The 20202-nt window shown below is 38.9% G+C and overlaps 1 protein-coding gene across 5 annotated transcripts in view; it reads right to left on the bottom strand.

Moving 5' to 3' along the window:
* Positions 1 to 20202, bottom strand: part of nhsl1b (NHS-like 1b) — a 69514-nt gene that overhangs the window by 24404 nt on the left and 24908 nt on the right. The window contains exon 1 of one of the 5 annotated variants that reach the window (XM_047387555.1): positions 5454 to 5631. The exons of the other annotated variants lie outside the window; for them this stretch is intronic. Coding sequence (XP_047243511.1) covers positions 5454 to 5508 — 55 coding nt within the window. The 5' untranslated portion in view covers positions 5509 to 5631. Of the gene's footprint in view, positions 1 to 5453; positions 5632 to 20202 lie in introns of those variants that run through there. 5 annotated transcript variants of the gene reach the window in all.

The following is a 20202-nucleotide window of genomic DNA, read 5'->3' on the forward strand; positions in this document are numbered from 1 at the left end:
AAACAACTGAAACCTCTTTACAACCATGCTCCTTTCAACAGCAAAAAGTTCCTCCAAGAGACATAAGTTGTGAGGCATAAAACAATATGTTTCTATTTGAAAGCACATCATATACAGCATTGTTCTAAACACAAAACTGCTTGGATTGAAATATGCTTGCTCTAGATACCCTTCAGACTCAGTCTTTATGCCTCTTATCAGATAGAAGTTTTCTTTATGCCACTGCAATCAAGGAATTTCTTCATGATCCGGGTATCCCATTTCCAACTGTAGCCACCATTACCTCACTTAATGACTGAAAATTTGATTCGGACTCTTTATGCTTACCAAGCGAGCGCAGCCAGGCCAAAGTTGGTGACTGTGGATGTAGAATTAACTCCATTTAAAGCACCATCTGTTTCCCTTTCATGACCACCACAACTCAGAGATCGGCACAACTCCTGACCGGAGCAGGATGAAGGGGGACGGATCACGCAGTGGATGTAGGTGTGGGAAGTGTTTTGTTTTGTTTTTCACAGGTGCAAATGAGCCACAGCAGAGTGCACTGCATGTGTGTGTCGGGGGAGCATGGAGGCACTAGTGGGTTAGGAAGGGGTGGCTGGAGCTGCAAATGGGGTGTTAAAGAACATGTAGCTGCTTTGATATACAGCTGAACCTCTAATACGTCTCAACAGTGAATATTACAAAGGTGCTTCTGTGTCTTTGTATCTTAGCATTAAACACTGTTTAATGTCTGCTTATCAGAGCTGTATCACATCTTAAATTCGGCACCTAAATGCCTCCCCTGCTCATTCATAAACGTTCAACCATTCACAGCTTAAAAGCCGTGGAGAAGGTTGATTGTATTTATTCATGTCCCCTGTTAATTACTTCTTTTTGTTGGTTCCCCCATTTCTGCTACGTGTGTGTGTTGCATGCAGAGTCATGTTGACTTACAAATGGCTGAAAAATGCAAAGAGTCTGGGTCTACCCACTCAGCATTACTGTTGCTTAAAGTATAATAATCACATGGGTGAGCTCTAAAACCAAAAACAATCAATAATGGAGAAACACAAGCAAGAGGAATTTGGGGATTTATTCTGATTGGTTACCATCTTAAGGCACGTTTCCTACTACAGGAACATTTTCTAGGAACCAAAAGGCCCTGGCAGTGTCTTTATACCAGGAACTTTTACATGGAATTCTGAGGTATGAGAGCAGTATACACTTTTAATTAGTTTAATTATTTAACATTGTAATACAGTGATTTCTGATCATAGTCATGCTGTGTTAGCTTCAACTATAATATGTGCTAATTCATCAAAGTCTATTTATAGCCATCTGTGGAGAAAGAGTGTAAATCCTTCATTCAAAGTAAAATCTTTGGGTTTTAAATCATTTATGTTCTGTGACACAAATAAAAAAAGGAGACAAGCCCTGTGGATCATTTCCAGATTTTTAACAAATAAAGCACAGCTCCTGCTCCATGTCTGCATGGTTTAGGCTCCTTTGAAATAGGTCTCTCACGCATTAGGATTAAATATACGTGAATATTACAAACCTCCACCGACTTCAAAGTGATAATAATACAGTTTCACAATGTAAACGCTGTGAAATCGTCACAAGCTGATGGAACATCAGGTTTAGTTCCCAACAGGAGGCGTATTTCCTCTTCAAAAGCAATCGAAGTCCACGTTGTCAAAATCCCTTTAAAACTGGTTATAGTTTCACTTTTCCGTGGAGTTCGTTGCGACTCTATATAAGTTTTAAAGTGAAGTCCCTGTGATAAAAATACAGCCTTTGAATGTGTGATGAGAGACTTGCTCCCACTCAGCCTATTTCTGAGGGAGACCTTGGTCAACAGTGCTGCAGTGAGAGGAGATACCAAGCAGCTAAAGTTCATATTTTGGACTCTACAGTGGGAACGTTACTGGTCTTGAGACACGCATTGCGATGATTACGGTAAACTTTATCCTAACAAAAGCTCCCCAAAAAATAAGTGAGAACCACAAATAGTTTGTTATGGTGTTTTAAAAAATGTACAAAACCTGCATGTAATTACTGTATGGTAGCATTTTAGTTGCAATCATTTTTCACTAGACATGCGCCTACAAAATGCCTGTTGACCAGATTTTGATGATTTTCAGCTTGAAATGTTGACTGGATAGAAGATTGGGCAAAAAAATTAATTGTTTTCAATGAGTGGATGTACTATACCTAAGTACTACCAGGTCAAGGTAACAACGATCTTCAAGCTATTTAAAATTAAACCATCTTCTATGTAAGCATGTCAGTTTTACATTTAAGCTGCTAGTGAGATGTCAGCAGATAACAGGAAGGCAAAATGTATTACAGCAAAGTTGCTCTGATTTATCCTTTTGAACTTTCAACCCGTTATGTAACCTGCTAGATTTAAAAATGTTGACAGCCTTTGAAAAGTCTTAGAATCAATGTAAGGTTTTGCATTCTCTAGGGAATACTGCTGTTAACAAGTAGTAATGCTAAACACGATGACCATGCCAATTTAAATTTAAGATGATAAAGACAGTTGAAAATTTCAACTCTGTAATCTCGAATTTGTAAAATCCAAGTGGTATTCTATTTTACACCAAATGCCATCTTATACACACAGTGTGACGTCACCACTGCTTTTAATAGAAATAATTTTTGATCATGCACAGAAGGAAAGCAAGGAAACAATAATACTTTTTCTCACAGTTCTTCCAAGAAATTGGGGGAAGAAATCTGTATCATCGGCTCAGAGAACAACAAAAACTGGAAATCAGCCACAGAACTCTGATCTGACAAAGCAAAAGAGAAACAAAACAAGTTGATCATCAGTTCAGCTAAAAGCACCACCTACTCAGAAGGGATGCTACACCAGAACTTGTATTAGATCATTGATCCCTCAGCCATCTGTGAATAAGAGTTGATTTTAAACCAAGTATCTACTCAAGGATTTTTTTTCTGTCCCTCACTTACACATAGGACAGGTAGGCCCCTCCCCCAGCCTCCTTTCCTACCATGAGTTTTGAAAAGACTAGTGAGCAGACCAAGGACATGAGGACTGGGGACACAAAGCCTGTATTGTCTCACCGCATCAGTCCCCACATCAAGCGTTCCAATGCCACAATACCCCTAGCTCCCAAACACACACACCCAGGACACTGGCGCATAAGTCTTTTTGAAAGTTCAGTAATCCCTCTGTCCGCTGACATCCCAGCCCTCCCTGGGCTGCTACCAAACAGAAACTGGGAGAAAAGTAGCTAGTAAGAGGCTTGAGGAACACATTATGAAAACCAGTGATGAGAAAGAGGCCGCAGAGGACAATCCCAGGACGATACCTTAGCATGGAAACATGGTGGGCAGAAAATAGGTTGTGCGATGTCTACGTTCCCTCTAAACTCAGTCCTATTTCACCCTTAAACCAATGCAAAGGATGGACATTTAAACTACACCCATGGTTCTCAAACTGCAGTTAAAGTACAACTGGTGGGAATGGAGCTGAGTGCTTCCCCCAAAATTAACCTTGATACAACGTTTTTGCAAACAGCCAAAAAACTTAAAAGAAAAGTTCAGCTTTTTAAGAACTCACCAATATTAACTGCTACATTTTGGATTTCCAAACACTATAGCAATGTGTCTAAAGGAGGTTGTGTAGTATTTGGTGGTACCAAAGACTAAATGAGATACAAACCATCACTTTTAACTGCAGCGATTACTGCATTTTATATGCAAAGCAGCCGTTTTGGATGTTAGCTGGTAATAAACCTCATACTTCCCTCGTCTGATTTGATTCTTTCTGTGAACATTTCCAGCAATAAACTTGACAATTTTAACCTCTAAGTAAAAATTAAACACATTTAAATTGCACTCTCCTGTCAATCAAGCAGTGCGAATGGATAAGAATAGATTTTCCCTACTTTCTTGACATAAAACTCCTTTTTATTACTGTCAAAAAAATCCATGTGCACATAGTGGTACTTGGAAAGGCTCTGAGTCATTCCATATCCCCAATGTGTTTCCACACATTACCAGTAAACTCCTATTTCCATTTTGTACCTTTAAACTAGCATTTCACACCCACACACTTAAACTATCACATAGAAGTTTATTCTTTTTTGTAGTCAAGTCTTTTTTATGAATTGTGGAGATAAATACCCCTAAAAAGTCTCAAACCATACACATACGTTTAATTTAATTGTATATTATTTTCGGAAGACTTTCAATTACACCATATCTGAATTTATTTTGGTTCTGATTACCATTTATCACATATGTCATATAAAAGATTATGGCCTCTGACCAAATCATTACTATAAAACATTTCCTGCAAGTAGATGTTAAACATTAAAACAGGGTGCCCAAAAGTATAACAAACATTATACAAAAAGTAGTTTGCCACAGGACGTTTTGTACCAAACACGCGTCAGCCTGCACAGACGGCTGCATTTCCCAAAAAAAGTTGTATAAAAAACAACCAAAACTGTATGAACTGGTGAAGGGGCAAAATGACCAGCGGTCCCTTGAAAAACTTACTGAAAGTTATTCAGCTGGTACTTGTTATTTAATGTTGGGGTACCATTCAACTAGATGTTTCTTTTCTAATTTCTTAAGCTTTTGTGTGGCAAGAAAATAAAATGGCCAAATAAAAGTTAAAATAATTATAAAGACCTCCTTACAGGCCTTTTAAAATTAACATACTTGTTCAAGTGTTTAAAGAAGAAAAATGTTGTACAAGACTTCGACTTACTCTTTGGAAACTTTTTTCCCAGATTAGTTAAATCTCTACCAACTGCAAAAAGTTTGTTATTGGTCATTTAATTCACTGTGGGGGAGCTTTTTTTTTCATCACGTGAAGAACATAAAAAGATGCAGGGCAAAGTGTAGGAAGCAAGGAAATGCTAAAGTAATGATTAACAACACCTCAGGCTCAACTTTAACCCAAACACTAGCTATAAATAACTTGCAGACAGACTTTAGAAGCAGCTTGTGCTGCGTCAAGCAGGTCTTTAAGTCCTCACATGCTTAATACACACTCACTGATTAAATAAGTCATGCAGTACTATCCTAACACTATTTAGCATAAACACTACATTATCTGTGATGAACAAAGACATCCTAATCATTTGTTGTGATATGAAGTTTCTCCAGACATCATTTTCTTATTAATGCTGCAGGATTATTTAGTACCACGACATGGTGGCTCTGAAATCTTTGGCCAAAGGTTACCTGGTAACAGCGTGAAACACAGCAGAGGCAGCAGTAAGGCAGAATGGCCACAAGTTGTAACAAAAATCATTTAAACACTATTAAATCAGGGTTTATTTCACTTTGCAGAAGTTACAGCATGGAAAGCTGCAGGAAATTCATATACAGATCCAAAAGGTTGCTATAATCTGATGCAAAATGGTGATTTTTTTAAAAGATACATTTATTATCAGCATCAAAAAGAATAGAAAAGATAATCTTACCCTTCCTCTTGAAGAACTTAATTACAGACTTCAGTGAAGTCCCGATAAACACCATTATTCCGACTGAGTGCGATATTTTTTATTTATAAAAAAGTGGCAGAAAACCAGCCAAATCCAGGAGTAAAATGGAGATAAACCAAGATGAAGGTGTACCACTGAGGACGCTGTTCCGCTCACATTCTCACAAGTGCAGGCGGGCATCTACTGTGCTGACAATACGTCTCTAACCCTACAAACACACACGGTCCACCACTCCCCCCCCCCATCATCAACATCACCACCACGCCTCCAGCAGCTAGTCCTGTCCTCTGAGAAACACACACACACACACACACACACACACACACACACACACACACACACACAGCACGAGGGGTGCAGCCCCGGCCCCCCTCTCCTTCTCTACATGTGTGATGGTTACCAAGGAGTTCTGGCAGCCCATCCCTTTATTTCTCATCATTAGAGATTCTTTTGCAGCATCTTTGTGCATCTATGCTGACAGAGCTGGAAGTCAGAGGTTTTTATTAGAGCAGACAGGCTGTGATAGCTGATAATTATTCAACTACATTTATTTTTTCTTTCCCAAACTTTCCAACTGGCAGTTTAACTGGAAACCTGGTAATTTGAACCTTAACCTAAACTGAAATACCCTCATAAATGTTTAGAAGAAGTATTTTGAAGAAGGGAATATGACACGCAACGCATAAATTGTAATGATAATGGACCATTTTTGACAGTTTTTAACTCATAAAAATGTATCACATCTTTTTAAAATAAACTTTTCCTCCTCTATCCGATTGACCTACGATCCAATCTGTCCAGAGTCTATTGCACAAAAACTCCAACACCACCCTTTCAGACAAACACATTAGCCCCTCCTTTAGTAGCCGTATTTAATTTCAGCCAAAGCGGTTGAAAATGAAAGGGAGGTGGAGTTGAAGAGGTTCAAAAAGAGAATGAATGAGAAGGCAAATGATCCCCGACTTTGTATTAAAAGGTTTTTCAGTTCTCACTGCATTCTGCCTCTCTTAACAGCTCCTTTAGTTCAGTACTGAAGGGATGAGATAATTGAATGCTACCACTTTCACTCTAGGCTGTCAGTAAATCATTTGCAAAGTTTGTTTCTCTGAATTTTAAAGCTTTAAAGTATTAATGTATTTTATATTAAATACAGTTCACAAAAGCATAATATTGTATAATTGAGAACAATGCTGTATGTTTTCGAGCAATTATCAATACGAACACTATGGATCATGTACAGCAGCACTCTTCGGTGTGGAAGTTGTTACTGTGTGAATAAAACTGAACCTCGACTTGTTGGAAAATGCTGGATTGTTTATATTTTGCAGCTATTTGGAAATCTCAGAGTTAAGGAAGAGGTCTAAATTCTTCAGAATATATACACTGGGTCTCAGGTTTACAGTTAGCAATGCTAACTGCGCTAATTGCTAGCATTAGATGTTACAGAGATCTCAAACTGTTAACGCGTCGTCACACTCACTGTGAGTTTGTTTTGACTCAAGGCTGTAATTTTATAGTTTTTAAAAGGTAATTCGGAATCGGCTGAAATCGGTATTGGCAGGTCACAGACTTCCAAATCCAGAGAACAGAACGAACTTTCTTATAGAGGCATCTTTTAAACATAAAGATTACTAGGAGGAAGGGTTGGGGGATATTAACTTAAAATTTTATCATGATATTTTGTTTTACTTAGTGTGATAACGCTAACACTGACGATAAAAAACTATTTAAAGCTTTTTAGCAGTCTTTTTAAGGCAGCTGTATGGCACACAGCCCCACAAACACAGTCTTTAAAAAACATTTTTAAACAGGCTTGTTCAGGACACCAGTGACATAAAGAGGTGGGATCCCTAACTGTACACAGTAACTGCATTTAATCATGTTTACGAATGTATTGATATTTATTGACCCTCTCATGCAACCAACAGTGTAGGAAAAATAATAATCCAGACAATACAGTGGCTTTTGGGGGTTTTCTAACATCATTAATTAGAATTTACTGTCATGATAGATCCAAATTCTTAACATGATAAGAAATTTTTCACAATAATGATAAACACAACAATAAATGCCCACCCCAACCAACAGGACAGGAAATCATTGAATTAAATATCACTATCATGTCTGCTGTAATGGTAACAGGAATTATGAACCAATCAGAAAAGACTGATTTCACAATGTTGGGAAGTTTGCAGTGAATTTTGCAGTTAAAAGCACGTTTGTACAGTGTTAAGCTACTACTTTTATGCTATACTTTTATCAATGTGATGATGGATTATAAGCATTTTAAGCAGACTTAAAAAAAAAATGATATTGGGATGTTTCCTTAAGTTCTTTCAAACTTAATCACAATTACTTTAAATTCTGCACACTAAACAAATTAATTAATTAACTGCTACCTTATGGAAGCATCAAAATCATCAGTTTGCTGATAACCTTTTATGCATCTATACTGTATCTTGTCCTGCTTGGCACACGTACAGTATTAGTGTAATTTATGCAGACACGAGCTCAAGCAGCTCCTGTCATTAGAGAGCCTATTGTTCTGCAGGAGGCGTTAACAAGCACGCACGCATGCACTGTCTGACAGTCAGGTCAGCATCTCTATCTGCTGAAAGAGCGCTTCAAATCTAGGCCACCTCCTGGATTAGGGATATCCATTCATACAGTCATCTGCTGCGTCTCGCTGAAGAATGGAAGCCCCCACTTTAGCCCAGCCCAAACACTATAAATCTTTCATCTGTTCATACTCCAAGCAGCATATGAGGGAAGTGCAAAGACCGAGTCTGGGAATCCTCGGGCCAAGAAAAAGGAAGGACAAACAGAGATTAATGTGATTACTGCTATTAAATGGGAGTCCTACTAATGTTAGTCCTTTGACATTTATTAAATTCAGATTATAAAAGCTTAAGCCGTTTTAATCCATTTTCTTTTCCACACAGCCAGTTTAGTCAATATAACAGAAATAGTTAAAATTACTTGCTGACTCTCTCCAATTATTTCCAGGAAAACAAGCTTAAATCTTGATTTTGTTTTTCATCCGACCAAAGACAGTTCAAAGGTATAATGACTGGGAAGGATTTAAATTTGATTGACAGATTTCCACTCATTAAACTGTTTATTTTTAACAGCAACTGAATATTGCTTCAGTATTGTGTTAAAAACACTTATTGCATTACGTCCTACGACAAAACAGGTACAATTCTTAAATATTTGAAACTGGAGCACGTGAAAAGGTGGTGATGAGAAGAAAAAGGGAGAAATCGGGGGTGGGGTAATGTCTTAATGAAGTCTCGGTGATTTACTGTGGCACAGTCACCAGGGAGAGACCGATGAAGGACGGCTGATCTTCCTCCTCTCACTGGACTTGTATTCTCATTGTCTTTCCCGTCCTGTTTTCACACCCCATTTGGATCTCCCCATCAACCTGGCAGAGGCAGCTGCACAATGTCTCTCACATACAGGCCTGCCAGGAGAACAGTTGTCTGCAAGTCAGAGGGGTGTTGGTTCCACCCCAGGGTTCTTCAGCACACAAGTCAATGTGTCGTTGTTGGACATCCCGAACCCCATGCTTTCCTGGATGTATTTACAGGTGTTTGACAGTCAAATGTTCAGCTTGGGAGATTACATACACCAGGGAGCACTATGTGGAGGATCCTTACACATTACTCACAACCAAAATCTATACTTTTCTAGACCAAATGTTTTCCAGCACAATTTTTAAAGTTTACAAAAATCATTTCCATGGCGCAAATTTTTGAACAAAGGTCAGGCTTTAAATACAGAACCTGAAAATCAGGAACTAGAGATTGGTTGGATGGATTATCAATTTAAAAAATGCTTCATAATCATGTAACATCTGACATATAAACCCCGCCACCTCTCAGCATCTTTCCTAATTGGACTTATGAGGAGCAAGTTAAGCCAATCCTTTAAACCCCTCACCTCTGTCTGAACCACTTGAAACCAGTCCCTCCTGCTACTTCCTTTCCTTTCACAAATCCCCGTGTTTCCATTTTTCTTTTACACACAAGTGCTTTCATGATAGCTAATGTAGTATTGATTTTATCCTACCCTCTTCTCTAGTGCACCTCTTGCTGTGGCCCAGACCTTGCATGTCCTTACCTATGCTATGTCCTTACCTATGCTAGCTGAATAGAAAGAGAAGAATCAAATGCAACATGAACATTTTGCATTTTGCATTATGTAACTTCTTTCAAAATTACTCCACTGTATTCATTAGATCAGCATAAACGGAGCAGTAAAAACACCAAAAAATGTATCTTACTTCCTCTATATGCCTGCCTCTATATGCTTTAAATGGAAATTGGTTATTTATAATGAGCAAAGCTGTGTGTTTGTTCTCCTGTAGCCGTTTTCCATCTTCACATGTGAATGAGAGCTAAACAGCAGGACTCAATAGGAACCTGATCACTTTGGTTCTCTCGCTGCTATGAAAAGCAAGATATAAATAATTTATCAGCAATGAGTCATGAGGGGTGAGAGTGAGACATACTAAGGAGATAATATGACATGATCAGGGTAGAGGAGGTGAAACTGTAAACCTCGTCTGATCAATGCATTGGACATATGCAAAGGTTCTAGTAGGACTGCTCAAAGTTTGGTTTTGTGAAAAGTTGTTTGTACTTTTTAAAATGGAGTGAGTAAGGCATAAATGTGAGTAATGTGTGTAATACCCCTATTGGCGACTGTGGCTCAGTGAGGCGACTGTGGCTCAGTAGGAAGAGTAGTTGTCTTGCAATCAGAAGGTAGTGGGTTTGATTCCAGCTTCCTCCTGCCATATGTCGATGTGCCCCTGGGCAAGGCACTTAACCTCAAGTTGCCTACCAATCTGCGTATCGGTGTATGAATGTGTGAGCGTTAGTGAGTGCGATTGGGTGAATGTGGTTCTAGTGTAAAGCGTTTTGAGTGGTCTGTATGACTGGAAAGGTGCTATATAAGTTCAGTCCATTTACCATTCACTGGCAGCTATGACTTTTACTATTAAAGTTTTAAAAAGTGTTGCAGTCTTTTCAGAGATGACATTTTTTTACCTTATTTTTTTAACCTTAAACTAAAACTTGAGGAAAAGCCTTGGTATATCTGCTGTTGCGGCCATTTTCCCAGACCGTTAAAAAAAAAAGGGCAGTTAGGAAAAGTTCAACTTCAGACTCGAACTTTCACTCAAATCACAGACAGAAGCCGAGGTGACAGACGGGCCTGGCTGAATAAACAAGTCCTGACAGCTGCTTTTTCCGACACTAATGATTTTACAATCAGGTAAAGTTCCCGTGTCACCCCCTGTGACAAGTTGAAATGGCAAGCACCCATCTAACTAACAACCGATCTGAAAAACAGACCTCACCAAGGCTAGTTTCACTACAGTGCCGGAGCAACTGCCAAACGTCTTATAAGAATACGCTAGCAGCCATTGGACAGGTGGATACCATAAGCTGTGCTTTAGAATGATAACTAGATTAAATTAGGATTTTTCTTGGCTGATACAGATTTGTGGTTTACTTTAGGACCCGACCTGCTGATTCTGACTACTTTTCAACACTCTAAAGCACATGAAAAAGAAACAAAGAGCTGCAGGTACTTTGAGAAAGTTTGTAGTTTTTAGATTCAAGCAGACAATCAACAACCTACAAGAGCATAAACATCAAAGCCAGTCTTTATTGGATTTGTATACACAAAAGTGAAGCAAAGGACATGCTGGACGTCGATGCATCCATACTCAAACGTTGGAGGAACATGTTTTAGATTTGGCACATTTAATAATTAGGAAGGGAAAATTTTTTTTATTGTTTCACTAGTCGATGGCAGATCAAAGTCAATCAAGGACAAACTGGTCTATTCCAGTCTCTTACTGGTTGCTTAATACACCTCTAGTTAAAACTCAATTTTAGATTAAAAGTGCTGCACTTTCATTGTAGGACCAAAGGTTACTGGACAGCCCTAAAATACACATTTCTGTGAAGATTCTTTGCATCATGGATACTTTATTTCCTATAACAGCTGACAGAGGGTGCCGTCAAAACCAAGCAATGGTCCTCTAGGAGCTTCTACATGGACATTTTGAGAAGACATGTAAACTTTCTGAAGGTTTCTACATCTTAAACTTTTGATTTAAGGTGAAAAACAGAGGAGAATCAAGTCAGCAATCTGTATACATGTGTGTGTGGTGTTCTCTGTTGAAAGGCAGGGGGGAGGCCTCCTTTTATAAGCTGCTCGTCTTTTGTTATCCATGAGAAAGCCCTCCACGTCAGGAAGACAAGCTGCTAGCGACGCCCTTCTTTCACAGCCAACTTTACGAACATGAGCGGCCTGCGCTCGTTGTGTTTGTGTGGTTTCATTTAGCTGTTTTGATGTGGTGACAGATATGTAGCTGCGTTTTCTGCTCAAACACCACACGATCCTCACGGAAAAATCAAAGTGAAATACAAAAGGAGGAGAATTACGCAGGAGGCGAAGTAGGATTCAGATAAAGTTGAGAGATCATTTGATGTGGTAGGACCTGAGAAGATTAAAAATAAAAGTACGATGAAATAAAGGCAGCTGATAGAAAAGTCAGGGGTGGAGGGTAGAGGAGAAAAGTTGAAGAAAGAAAGATAAAAGTGTGAATCATGGTAGGTCTGGACTGAATTAAAACAACAAATACACACTGGAAGACAAGCACAGAGACATAAAGCACCACCCAGCATGCACTGCGGTCGTGTCTAATTTTCTGTCCTCCAGTGTCTGACCCCGATGCTCAACAACAAGCTCCTTTGAAATTCAAGCCAGGATGAAAAGGTGGGCTGGGGGTGCACTGAGAGCACACAGTAGATGTAAGTATCTCAGTATGACTGTGTGGATGAACAAAACTGTTAAAACTGTTCACTTTCACATGAAATCTCTCAAAAGTTTAAAAACAATCTGCGGGTGAATCTCAAAGGAGAAGATGAACATCCGTGGCAAATTCATTTAACAGGCCTACTCTTGTTTCCGAAAGTTCAGCGCAATAAAGGCGGCTCTCTCCTCAGAAGGAGCAACCCTGTTGAGCAGGGAGTTAAAACGCTGTTGTTTTACAAGAAGACTGATGGGCTTTCTGAGCTTTTAGAAAATTTGACAGTTATGTGGCTAATTTAGGACATCCAATACCTTCATGGTGCATTTGTAACCAACTGTCCCTGGCAACGTTGCTTCAAACCTACTGCCATCCTACTTCCCTGGCTTGATGCTGACTGGATTATGAGCTAAAACTAGACTCTAGATGTGTATTAATATGTTGTTGAAACAACCTGAAAACTGTTATAGTTCTATGGAAGTGAGTGTTGGACAAACTCATCGTGTTTGATACAAGATTTAATTTACCTTAGAAGTTGGAGCTGGACATTGCGTCACACTCCAGTTCACCATGGTCCAGGGATATTTTGCACAGGTGCTGTTGTCTATAAGACCTAACATAATAGCAGTAATTTTTTTGCATATAAGTTTGTTTGGGCAAATTGTTTCGTTTACTTTACTTTTAAAGCTGCTTATTTTGCCACACGTCTCATATCTAAAAACATGTTTTAGCTGAATCTAAATTAGAAGAAATAAGAGAATTTTATGAATTGTCAAGCCTCGTTATGTCTAAGAAGTGTATGTATTGTTAATAACTCAAGCTCATTTTGTATGGTGTGTGTTTACTGGGATGAAGGGTGAAAGTTGGACAGTCCCCTCTTCCATCAAGACAGAGCACAATTTGTGATGTTTTTTTTTTTTGGCCCTCCATACTTTGCTTAACCATCTGGGGATGCAAGTCTAGTACTCCACACACAGCCCATGAATGCCCTCAAGTGGTTCAATAATTACTGGCTAAATCAACAAGAATGTAGACTGGACACATACTAGCATAGCGTAGTTTGGGATTAGGTGATATTATAAACGTCTTTTTGCTGCAACATTTGGGTAGCACCATATAACATTTTGATATTGTTGTGAACTATGGCACTGACAAAATTGTGATTAACCCATATTTTCCTCACTTTCTTTTCCACCATCATTAACGCCCCTACCACCTACCTTGAGCGTCAGCATGTTGGGCATTAAGATCATGAGTTGGAATAAACTACAGCAAAGGTCCATTTAACTGGCCAAATATATTGATGCCAAGCTTGTAGCATGGCCCTGAAGTGTTACAGCCTACCAAATACCGTATCCTATATCGATCATTTTCCACTGCAGTACTGCACATATTGATATAGTTATAATGATTGCAATTCAGAATATGGTGCAACTTTATCCAAAAATATTGAAAATTTGTTCTTTTGCATTATTTAATTGCCAGACAATCCTAGAAAGGTACAAGAATAAATCAAATATTACACTGATAATGCTAGTTAAAACAACAATGGAGCAGATTTGTTTATCTTGCCTGATTAATCCTAGTTCGGGTCCAAAGTGTGGATATAAATGTGACTGGACCCAGCTGCAATCTAGTACTGGTTACTTTTTAGTTACCCTCCTGTAACAGTTCCCTCATGTCATTTGTGTGTTGAGCATCACAACTAGGATCAAGTATTGACACAAGAAGCAGGTTATTATGTTTAGTGCTTTTTTTAATACATAAAATGTATCTAACTGATGCCCGTGCATCTCAAGTTGTAAAAGACTTGTGACGAGATATAGCTCTATCAATATTTCCTCCCACCACATAACAGATTTGAAGAACATGTCTGATGTGATGCTTTAACACTGGTCCAGTGACACAACCCCCACTCTTAACATCCTGCCGCCTTGTCTCCACTAATATCGACTCCTGGACCTTCTGATTCTCCAGTGACTCCACTGAGGATCAGCTACATCAATAAGCACATGGTCCATATCTGGTTTTGAGAGTAAAATCTGACATAAGATGACTCACTATCTTGCATTACACTGGCATTAAAGGCAAGCTTCGTGAGACAGTATGTCTGGATGTGGACATCATTGTGCAATTGTGAAGAATTTTTCTTTAATGAAAAACCTCGAAAACTGAGACACACCTGGATAATAAAAACAGGTCAGCGCAGTTGCATTTTAAATGTATTAATTAGCATCCTTCACCTGTTGGTCTTACCTAAGGACAACATGGTTTGGAAAAAATGAGATAAAAAGGGCAGAAAAACCAAAAGTACCAGAAGAAATAACACAAAGAACCCTGAAAGTGCTGCATACTTGTCATTTTTTCACACAGAGAAACAATATGGATGCCACCCTGCTTTTCTGCCCTACTTTCAGCACCAGGTCTGTCTGCTCTTCTCTCCTAAGGGGCTTTGTGTGTCTGTGTTTCCTGCCTCTTCCTTCATAGCAGCATACAATCAATCCAATTCTATAATTAACTTCACATATAAAATGCCATACATCTGACCTTGGACAAAAAGAAACAATACATCATGTAGAACCTGCTATTGTCTATATACATTTTCAGAGCAGCAAATCCCATTTTAGTTGTTTTTAGGCTATAAATACTAAAAAATGCTAAATTTAAAACCAGGCTTTAAATATGTAACATACAAAAATGACAGGGAGGATGACTGGTTGGGGCACAGGAAATACTTCAGTTCAATCCTATACTTTGACTGGAGGAAGCCTAATAAATCCTTATTATTTACTTAAATAATACTTAAACTGGATCAGAACGCTTTGCTGTTGCATTCAGCTTCTGCTGATGCAAGAGTTTTTTTTCTGGTTTAAACTGAGAAGCAGAGACAGCCTGAGCTAATTTAGGTTAAGTGCCTCCGGTAGCTGAAGGGCACACACCAACAAGCAACCAGGGGCTAGCCTGTATCACACCTAGGAAAGCTCTGTAAACATGTTTCTATCAGGAAAACATAAGGACAATAATGGGATGTGGATTAAAATGTCAGCATATGTTTTTATCTATAGTTCTCCTGTTAGTAGCAACGCTGGCACTGCGTGGTTTGACCTATTTCTTACAATGGATCTCACTTTCCATTGGCAACGACAGTAGGTCATCAGGAGAGAGTGAACACTCAACTGCAAAAACAAACTATCCAATCAACAATCAGAAACACAAATAAATGACCAACAATCACAAATTAAGGAAGTGGGTGAGACACTTCCTGGCAATGGTGACACAACTGGAGGGCTGGATATGAGATCGGATGCTGGTTCTGGTGGCTGGCATTGATTCTGTTTTATCATAATGCATGACTGCATTTGGCACAGCTCATCAGACCCAAAACATTGATCCAGTCAGCGCCACCTCTGGGTTCATCACAGGAAGTTTTACAAAAATAACCAATTTTACAGAAAGATTAGAATGAAGAGAAACTCTACAGCTCCGGATCAATACGCTCCTTCCCATTTCTTATCTACATATTACCTGTCCCTTCCCACTTCTATTACACCCTAGTAATAAGCTGTGGGTAAGTTTTGGTTTTTAGCAGAGTAACACAACATATGACCCATGATCAAACCAAAATTACTCACAATGGCCTCCTGTTCTCAGATTTGATTTATTAAAGTAACCACATTTCCTAATAGTGGACTGAGCAAAGAAAATAAAAATACTTGAAATCCTTGGTTGTCTGTGGCAGATTGTTCCATTTAATTCCTAAAAAGGTCTGCCACGAAACAGGCGAAACTACAACTACCCAAGATAGTGAGGTGGAGAGATCACACCTCTAAAATCTAGCAAGTTATTCTAGGGTTATCGTAGCAGTAACTACTGATCTGCTAGATGCATTGTATTAAATGACTATACAGTATCAGCTCCTTTGTACACGCCTTCTCAGTGGATTTCAGCCATGTTCCAGTGTCCTTTTCTGTGCTTTAGGCACACTATAAAAGCCTATAATGCACTGTTTAGTGGCAAATTTTGATATAGAGGTCATGGCTCCCTGCCCAGGATGCTCCCCAAGCACTCAAAATGAAAAATTCTTCTTTGTGCCTCAAACAAGTTTTCTGTTGCTTATCTGTATGTCCAATAAATGGGGAGTGGGCACCCTTTGAGGTTGTGTACAGAGTAAACACTGTATAAAACTCTGGCCACGCATAACAGCTGACTTGTATCACTGAAGAAGGAATCCAAATCTAAATACCTAATCTAAAGGGTTATTTCACTTGTTTAAGGACTCTAGGCTCTGATTTATCACCAAGTGTTGGTTCTTTTAGAGAAAACAGGAAAACAAGGGTTTTCAGTGCTGTTTTTAGCATTTCCAACACCTCAGACTGAGGTAAGTGTAAAATCTGTATTATAAGGTCAAACATAGGTTGAATTATTCTAAAATGATTATCGATTTGTGAAACCCTTATTTCTGATACATACAGATGAAACCAAAATTATTCACACCCCTGGCAGATTTACATTTAAATCTTTTGATTTTACTGCCATGTTTCTTCTGTAATGTTAATGTTTTGGGGTAACCCATTCCATTTTTCTGACTTGAAAATAAAGAATCTGTGCAGCAAGTAAAAAACATTTGGGTGATGAAAAGGAGGCCTTCCAACCTCAAAGATTTGTAGCTCATCACTGAAGATAAATCATCAAAATACCAGTGCAACATACAAAAAGGTGGTCAAAAGTAAGATTTATTATCAAATATTAATGAGTCATTTTCTCTTTTTCCAGGTTTTTGTTGCTGCTCACAATATAACCTATTAATGAACCTAGATATGACATCCTTCACAATAAACAAACCAGGAACACTCTGGTATTCACCATCCAACATTACAATGCTACTTCAGTCTTGCTGTTAGAGTGTTGTGATCCCTGTTACTAATGTAAAGACAGTCTTCGTGTTCTGGGATACTTTGTTGAGCTGCACAATACTTAGAGGCATAGAGTGTCTCTGCAGTTGTTGCTTCATGTGAAATTTTGATGATTGGTTATGAAGGGATGAAGGGGTGAGCATGAGAGCACATGCATGTGTTAACCTCGACTTCTACCAATGAAAATCCCGTGTTAGACATCATCTGGAGGTTAAAATAAATTGTGACCCCGAAATCTACTTAACCCTGCGTTCCCTCCCTCCAGCAGCCTATGCTACCCTCCTCCCTCTGTCCATCCATCTTAGCTTCCCACCCCCTTCTGGCCCATCTGGGCAATAATGGACGGTTTGGACGGAGGCTTTAATAGTGAGAGCAAACCTCTCTTGGAAGCAAATAGCGCCCCTCGTTCCTAATGGGCCTCAGGGGAAATGATTACAACTCCCTGATCAAATATTCCAAAAATTTAAGACCAACATCACTCCAAATTAAATGCCTTGCAAGACCTCATGTGGCTCTTTCAGGTGTACATAAATAGTTGTTCAGAGCCTGATAGGAAATAATTAAAACAAAATTCCATTTAGTTATTGATATCATAATTTAAATCTTAATATAGTCATATAAAAGTGCTTCAAATCTACTTGTTAAAACTGCTGAATCAAAGAGTGATTTGAAACTACGATTATAAAACTTCAGATTCTTTCCTCAGTTTGCCTGTATTCTTATGCCCCCTATTGGTGAAAATCAGTAATAACATGAAGCTTATCCGGGGTTAGTTTTATGCAAAACAACCAACAAATTTAGCTTATTTTACAAAGAAATCACCACCGTCATCCAATAATGATCTCCAATGGTTGCACAAAGCTGTAGCTCGCCTTTTTTCTACAGTTTTCATTTTCTGCGAGTCCATCTACGCATGCATATGCAGGGAAAACCTTCAAATAAAAGATGTTGCCATGGTGAGGGCAACTCATTAAGGCAACAGATTTAAAGAGGCTCTTAAAATCACGTTCTCTCTCCTCCATGTCCCTTCCCTCTCTCTTTTATAATCAGTCTCTATGACGGCACATGAGCTTTTCAGAGGCTCGGTTGAGCTTTGAATGGATCAATGGAAACCTCAAGCTGACTCGGACATAACTGGGGTCTGGGACTGAAGCTGGGGGTACAGCAGTAGATAAAGAGTATTACAATATGAGGCAGGTCACATGTGTACTCCCAGATTAGCAGGAATGTTCTTGTATATTTTTTATTAATTAGACCACATAATTGAATTGATTTTGCATCGGGGAAACACCTGAACAATAAACATGCATGCAGTGGGTTGCAGTCGCTGATTTAATTGTTGTGAACTATTGGGCAAAAGTAAATAATACAGAATAAGCTGCAGACAGGCAGCAGGCAGCTCAGTGGGGCAAGCAGGGCTAAAAACGTCAGCGGACCAGACTCGAAGCAGCATGAGGTGGAGAAATCTCCCTCTTATAGCAGCTCTCATTAAAGAAATGAGCTGTGACTGAGATCTGGGCAGCCACGGAGTGATTAAGCACGCTTAGCCAGCACTACATCTCGCTTAGATATTTGATTAAGACTAGTGTGGGACTTCAGCAGGCAGAAACTGTAGCTGTGTCGGCCCGGATAAAGTCAGAAGGCACTGACAAACACACTTACCTAGCTCATGTGCGTTGGTTCAAAAATGTATATAACAGGATGTGTATGTTGGAAAATGTTTCATTTCACCCAATCCATGTGCGAACCTATGAGACTAACCTGCATTCACAACTTAACAGGACGTCTTCCCTCAGCAATGTTGGCTGCCATCTTTTTTATCTCAGGTCTGTCTTGCAGACTCATAACAATGCAGTAAAACCTGAGTCTGATAAGAGAAGTATGACTCCAGAAAAAGAAGATAAAATAGTTAGATTATGGTTGCAGTCTAAAGACTTTTCCTGACTAAACCACCAGGTGGCTCCAAACATCAGAGAGAAGTCAACAGGAGTGAGTGAAGACAACACAAAACACTAGCAAATTAACTAAAAAGTAGATATCTGTATAAAAAACACACAACCATCTTTGTCACAGCTCCCCAAGTTTTAATCCCCTGACTAAATTAATCAATAATGGGATAAAGGTCTCTGCAGATCCCACTGATTATCTGGCTGTTATGTCCTGATGTGATAATCATACCACTAAGTAAAACCCAGTTGTAAAACATATGGGGCCGAGAGGCTCTCCGACACCTGATCCCTTCATGGTAACAATGCTGATTCAGTCCTCTCCTCCTCCTTCATCACCTCCAGTTTCCTGAACGAAAAGCCAGCTGAGCCCAGGCTCAAATTCATTATCTTATTGCTCTATCAGTGACTCACGTCAACGACAAAACCGTATCTGTGACAAATCCAGTGACATGCAAGTTTAAAACGTTGTGTAACACCTGAGTGTTACAAAGAATTGTTTCAGTTGGTGAGTCATGGGTTTTGTTTAACGATATACTGTATATTAAAAAAAAAACCTGGTAAACCGGATATATGAAGTAAAGCTTTAAGATAAAATCATTAACAACAGGTGTAAAGATATAAGAAGGCTTCTCACTGTCTTCAAAACTCCTTGCAACTAGAAAGTGTGACATTGTAAACATTTAAATGCTGCTTAAAGTAGTGACTTTCCAATTTGAAAACGTATAACAAAAATATTTTGTTACTTCACTTTTTAATTTCCAACTCTAAATGCCAGCTTTCTGGTTCGTTTTGGCACTGAGAAGTCTTCAAATAAGGAAGAGGTGATTTATTTTTAAAACCAGCAATAACAGCTCTTCTTTGAAGAGGATGAAACAAGTTGCTTGTTTGAAGACCTACAACCACTGCTTGCAAAATAATAACCACCAGTGAGAACTAATGCTGTAAAACAATGATTCAGTGATAATATGTGCAGTAATCACGCTGTTATGTGTATACTGTTACTGCTGGAAGAAGACTCAAAGTTAGCTATTTTCGGT

This window comes from Girardinichthys multiradiatus, chromosome 15, assembly GCF_021462225.1.
Source record: "Girardinichthys multiradiatus isolate DD_20200921_A chromosome 15, DD_fGirMul_XY1, whole genome shotgun sequence".
Lineage (NCBI taxonomy): Eukaryota > Metazoa > Chordata > Actinopteri > Cyprinodontiformes > Goodeidae > Girardinichthys > Girardinichthys multiradiatus.